General features: G+C 44.7%; 1 protein-coding gene across 1 annotated transcript in view; it reads left to right on the top strand.

Annotated features, from left to right (window-relative positions):
* The window catches only part of rnf152 (ring finger protein 152), a 39082-nt gene extending 32674 nt beyond the window's left edge, over window positions 1–6408 (top strand). The window contains exon 2 of the mRNA XM_079234401.1: window positions 5191–6408. Coding sequence (XP_079090527.1) covers window positions 5394–6047 — 654 coding nt within the window. The 5' untranslated portion in view covers window positions 5191–5393 and the 3' untranslated portion in view covers window positions 6048–6408. The remainder of the gene's footprint in view (window positions 1–5190) is intronic.

The following is a 6408-nucleotide window of genomic DNA, read 5'->3' as shown; positions in this document are numbered from 1 at the left end:
GTGTGTGTTTGGTGGTTCTAGAGATCTCAAAAAGCCTGCCAATAAAGTTCAGTTGAATTTTCGGCCATGAGCCAAAGACCTGCTGGTGTCTCTCCAAGTATTTTTTTTTTTAAGGATTTATTATTATGACCATTTAGGAGCTGAGTCCAAATGTCCAACCTCTGGCTCGCCAAGTTTGCAGGAGATTAAAACCTCAATCTTTACTTTTCTTTGTGGTTTACTTTAACAAACTTAACAAATCCTAAAAAAGGTATTGTCTAGATCTGGATGATATGACTAAATATCACAATATGTTTATATATATATATATATATATATATATATATATATATATATATATATATATATATATATATATATATATATTGTTCAATGTTGATTTAATAATAATGGTGTTAAAGCAAAATGCACAGCTTTAAGAGTTTTGTCCGGAGCCCTAAAGAATCCAATCGATCAATTTTATCCTTTTAACAATTGTATTACATTATTTGTCGGTTATGCAGCGTCACACATTTAGCCACGCATCACCACAGGGGCATGAATACAGCACTCAGACCAACATAAACAGTAAATAAATACAGAATCATGTAATCGTGCAGCTCTTCCTAACTTTTCCAAATGTCGCTGGAACAAATTATGAAAAGTGAATCGAGTCATTTTATCCATCGTGACCGTTTATGAACTAAATATCTATAAATAACTGTGTAAATAAATGTGTGGAAGATGTTAAGCATGACGTTTTTTATAGATTGCTTCATCGCCCGGCCTCACTACAATTAATATTTATACTTTTTCATCCATATTGACGTGATTTATGCATAATATTCTCCCGGAAGGGTGAAAAATACAGAATTCAGAATACACATCACCATCATGAGGACTGGCGCTCTTCAGATGCATCAGCGTCGTAGTTTGTCCTTGAATGAATGCAGAGTCAATAACAGCAATAGAATTGACCTTCACTTTATTCAAGTTATATTTTGTTGACATTGGCAGTTATTTTATTATAGTAGATAAGTAGATAAGTAGACCTTGATTCATTTTGTCAAACTGCGGTTTCCAAACCGAAACGCTCCATTAGATACGTAATGTATTACAAAAACAAAGTATGACATGTGCATATATTTTGAGTACTCTGACAGTCAGAGATCCATGTCCAGCATCACTGAGTTCAGGTGAACACACACAGGTGCAATAACGATCCGGCGTGCGCGTGCATCATGTGAGCAGTGACATCACACCGTGACATCATCGACTCGTTAACATTTCACTGCTTCACACCACCTCAGGGTTTGCAGATTAACACTCCCCCCTCCCCCTGCTGCTTCCAGTTTATTATATTGAGCGGGGCGAAGGTGTGTGTGTGTGTGTGTGTGTGTGTGTGTGTCTAGTGTGTATATATGTGTGTACTTCTGGCTGCAGTGGTTATTTTTAACTTCTGTCTGCGAGGACGAGTGCACTTTCTCCTCGGCTGATTGTGTGTGGAGGCCCTGAGGGAATGTGTGTGTGTGTGTGTGTGTGTGTGTGTGTGTGTGTGTGTGTGTGTGTGTGTGTGTGTGTGTGTGTGTGTGTGTGTGTGTGTGTGTTACTCCCAGTGGGCCACAGGCATGTTGCATTGGTGGGGGCCGCCTCTCGGTCACTCGTCATCATCACTAAGTCATACGTCCTTCGCCGCTCCCCTGACGCCACAAACCCACTCAGAATTATTTAAGAGTCGCACGTTGTATAAATAAATGAAAAAGCAATATTAAAATGTGAACTTCTGGAAACTGCAACAGGCATTATTTGCTGTTCTTTGGACCAGCCGATCAATTTAACAGATTAATCAATAACCCAATAGCATCTTCCGTATCATGCAAATCCAAGTGTTTCACATGCAGAGCAAGATTAAACAAAGAATAGAAAAAACAATAAATAAATAAACAACAAAACAAGCACCTGAAGTAAAGGTCAGGCTAAATGAGTATCCATTGCAACCTTTCTGCTGAATATGTTATTATTATAATGTTCTTTTAATATTAGTGGTTTGAGGAGTTACATGTGAAGGTTGCTCAAATCAATTATCAAAATCAGTTTTGTCAACATCCAAATTCATTTGTGAGGTTTTCATCTTTGCACAACATCTGCAATTAATGTTGGAAATGCCATTTGTGATTTTAAATACTTTCTATGACAATGTGGCTGTGGAAGGGAAAAGATTGAGGGGGAAAGGGAAAGGTGAAAGCTATGAAGAATTGATGCAAAGCAGAAGAGGAAAAGCTTTTCAGTCAGAAGGGAAGAAGAGAGAGAGAGGGAGAAAGAGAGAGGGAGAGAGGGAGAGAGAGAGACTCGCTGCATGGGAATATTGAGCCACAAAGCATTTATGTCAGATCAAAGCTAATCCTTATCTTTGGCGGAAAAGGATTCAGTAATACCCCGGGCTGTCTCGCCCCCTCAAGGGCAGCTCTCTTTCTCCCCTCACTTCTCCCAAAAACCACCAGGATTTTTATATTTTCCCTCGACTTTGACTCGGTAACGGTGCGAAAAACTAGGTCAGTATTGTGGGGGAGAGCATGAGAGAGGAGGCAGGTACACGATACACTCTCTGCATCCTGAGGTCACTTCCTGTTGTCTTACTGCTACCTGGCAGCGCTTCACCTGGATGTATCCTCTTGTTGGGGGTTACCTTTTATTTACAGTTCCAATTTGGGGAGAACTTGAACTTGATGAATTGAATCTGGTTCATTTCATCGAAATGCTGTATTGAAGAAGACTTGAAACTAGAGATTGAGACAATACACTCATGTTTACAAAGTAGAGTCATTTTCTCATAGACTTCTATACAACCAGAGCAGTCTCCCTCTGGTGGACAGTAGAGAGAATGCAGCTTTAACACATGAAACATATACTTCTATACAACCAGAAGAGTCGCCCCCTGTTGGTCATTAGAGAGAATGCAGCTTTAACACATGAAGCATAGACTTCTATACAACCAGAAGAGTCGCCCCCTGTTGGTCATTAGAGAGAATGCAGCTTTAACACATGAAGCATATACTTCTATACAACCAGAAGAGTCGCCCCCTGTTGGTCATTAGAGAGAATGCAGCTTTAACACATGAAGCATATACTTCTATATAACCAGAAGAGTCGCCCCCTGTTGGTCATTAGAGAGAATGCAGCTTTAACACATGAAGCATATACTTCTATACAACCAGAAGAGTCGCCCCCTGTTGGTCATTAGAGAGAATGCAGCTTTAACACATGAAGCATATACTTCTATACAACCAGAATAGTCGCCCCCTGTTGGTCATTAGAGAGAATGCAGCTTTAACACACGAAGCATATACTTCTATACAACCAGAAGAGTCGCCCCTGTTGGTCATTAGAGAGAATGCAGCTTTAACACATGAAGCATATACTTCTATACAACCAGAGGAGTCGTCCCCTGGTGGTCAGTAGAGAGAATGCAGCTTTAACACATGAAGCATATACTTCTATACAACCAGAGGAGTCTCCCTATGATGGCCAGTAGAAAGAATGCAGCTTTAACACATGATGCATATACTTCTATACAACCAGAGGAGTCGCCCCCTGATGGTCAGTAGAGAGAATGCAGCTTTAACACATGAAGCATAGACTTCTATACAACCAGAGGAGTCGCCCCCTGATGGTCAGTAGAGAGAATGCAGCTTTAACACATGATGCATATACTTCTATACAACCAGAGGAGTCGCCCCCTGATGGTCAGTAGAGAGAATGCAGCTTTAACACATGAAGCATAGACTTCTATACAACCAGAGGAGTCGCCCCCTGATGGTCAGTAGAGAGAATGCAGCTTTAAGACGCTTCAGTATTTGCATTGGATTCTATGCGGCCTGGGAATGCCTCAGGATCCTCCAGGAAGAGCTGGAGGACACGGATACAGACAAGGGCATCTTGAGATATTGAAGGATCAATCGATGAAATGCTCTCAAAAGGATTCGGGGTTTTGATAAGAAGATTCTACGTTGGATTTCGATTCGCTCAAATGCTATCGAGTCCTCGTCTCGTTGCAGTTATTCAAGGTCGAATTTGATCGTCCTCTCGTCCAAATGAACCCAAACTGAAAGACTCCAGACGGGATAAACTGCTCCAAGCTCGCCCGGTGTGAGCACGCTCTTATCTGCCGGTGTCCCCACAGGGCGCCGTGACGAGTTTAATTGCCTGAGATCTTGTTTTTTGATAAAGACCCCGAGATGTACGCCGTTGCAGGGCAATCAGTGGTCACCTTTTTTTTCTTTCATTTTCATCGCCACCTTTCTCTCCATCTCTCGCTGCACGCCATCTGTCTCACTCCTCGCCCTCGCTGTCGACCAACAGTCGAGCCCGGAAGGGACACCCGGCTCTGTTGAGATGGCAAAAACTCTAGTTATCTTCTTCTCCTCGGCAGCTTTCACACTTCTACAATTTGGGCAATAAAAGGAAAAGTAAGCATGGACTTGTTTTGTATTAATTGTTTGCTTGGTGTCCGCCTGGATTCACCCAGTAGACGCGATTATGCAAGAGGAGGAGGAGGAGGAGGAGGAGGAGGAAATAGTTTTTGGAGTCTGTGGCCTGAAGGAGACAGTTAAAAGAAATGGCCTCACTTAACACATGCATGAACTCGACCCTACTGCTTGGTACAGTGTGTGCTGTGCATGATAATAGATGCATTGTTCGTGGTGCATTGTTTGACCCTTTGCACCAATCAGAGCTGAATCTCAGCTCCCTGCTAATATTGTTTGGCATCATGCAAGTTTTGAAGGCTTTAGCTCTTTAAAAACAATCAGTATTTCGGGATGCTGGTGAGGCTGCAAAGCCCTGATTCGTTAGTTGTTGTGTATTTTTGTGTTTGTGCGCTTGTTTTTGCTTGTTTTTTTACCGATACCAATAATTTGCACTCAGGGGAACGGATACAGGAACCGGTATTTCGTGCCAGAAATCTGATTTTGATTGTTGCATCTCATTTTTGAGAAACCTGCATTTCTGACACCGATGGAAAAATGTATTATAGATTGAAAGGTCCAGATTTGTTGAGCTGGAGTTGGCGTTCTCTGTGATTTACTGCCTTGATATCTTGCAGCTAAATTCTCATAGCAACAAATCACTGTGCATGTCAGGACTGATCCTATGGACCACATCAATTTCCTGTCAAAGTAAAAGTTTTAACTGTTGCATTCTCTTCTGTTGCAGATGGATGACCATGCTGCCACCGAAGAGCTGTGACGTCGCCGTAAAGTTGAGGACGCTGGTGGACGGTGTGATTTCTTAACTTGTAGTTGCGCAACCGTTCTCCTCGACCTGTTTGACGGACTTTCTCTAAAATAATTGCTGTTGCCTGCCATTGAATATAATAAGAGACCAACCTACCCTTCTTTAAAAAAAAAAAAAAAAAAATGGAGACTCTTTCCCAGGACTCCATTCTGGAGTGCCAGATCTGCTTTAACTACTACAGCCCCCGCCGGCGGCCCAAACTCCTGGACTGCCGTCACACGTGCTGCTCGGTGTGCTTGACCCAGATGCGCAGCAGCCAGAAGGAGATCCGTTGTCCCTGGTGCCGCTGCGTCACCAGGCTCCCGCCGGGCCTGTCCGTCTCCCAGCTCCCGGACGACCCGGACATCATCACCGTCATCGCCATCCCTCACGCCTCCGAGCACACGCCGGTCTTCATCCGCCTCCCCAGCAACGGCTGCTACATGCTGCCGCTGCCCATCGGCAAGGACCGGGCGCTGGGCCTCCCGGGGGAGCTGGGATGTCGTTTCCTGCCCGGCGGCCAGCAGAAGGGGATGACGCTGGTGACCATGCCTGAGCAGCAGTCTCTGGGCCTAGCTATGAGTCTGGAGGGGATGGGCATGGGGATGGAGGTGGGCGAGGGCGAGAGGAGAGTCACTGGCCCGGTGGGGGGAGGCGGAGGAGGAGGGAAGGGCTCCACGTGGTCCGGCGTGTGCACGGTGATCCTGGTGGCGTGCGTGCTGCTCTTCCTCCTGGGCATCGTGCTGCACAACATGTCCTGCATCTCCAAACGCTTCACTGTCATCTCCTGCGGCTGAGGGTTGGGGGAGGGGCGGCTGCTCGGACTGCCGGCGGACCCCTTACCCCCCAACCCCCTAGATTCACCTTACCAGCCCTGCCTCTCCTCTGAGACGGGACTCTGCTAAGGGGAGGGGACTAAAACTCACACCATGGGCATCCAAGGAAAACCCCAGAGCAACAGAAGGAGATTGGAGATGAAGAAGAAGAAGAAGAAGAAGAGGGCAGGGAGGAGATCCATGTACATGTTGCCATTGTGTCCCATTTCCTTTTTATTTGGGGGACTGAAATTAGGATGGAAGTAAAGATGCAAAACCTTCACTTTCCTCTTTCCCTGAAACTCCCGTCCTTTTCCTGTCCTTCCTTTTTCTTTCTTTCTCC

Source organism: Taurulus bubalis, assembly GCF_910589615.1.
Source record: "Taurulus bubalis genome assembly, chromosome: 18".
NCBI lineage: Eukaryota > Metazoa > Chordata > Actinopteri > Perciformes > Cottidae > Taurulus > Taurulus bubalis.
This window is presented reverse-complemented; position numbering and strand designations above follow the sequence as displayed.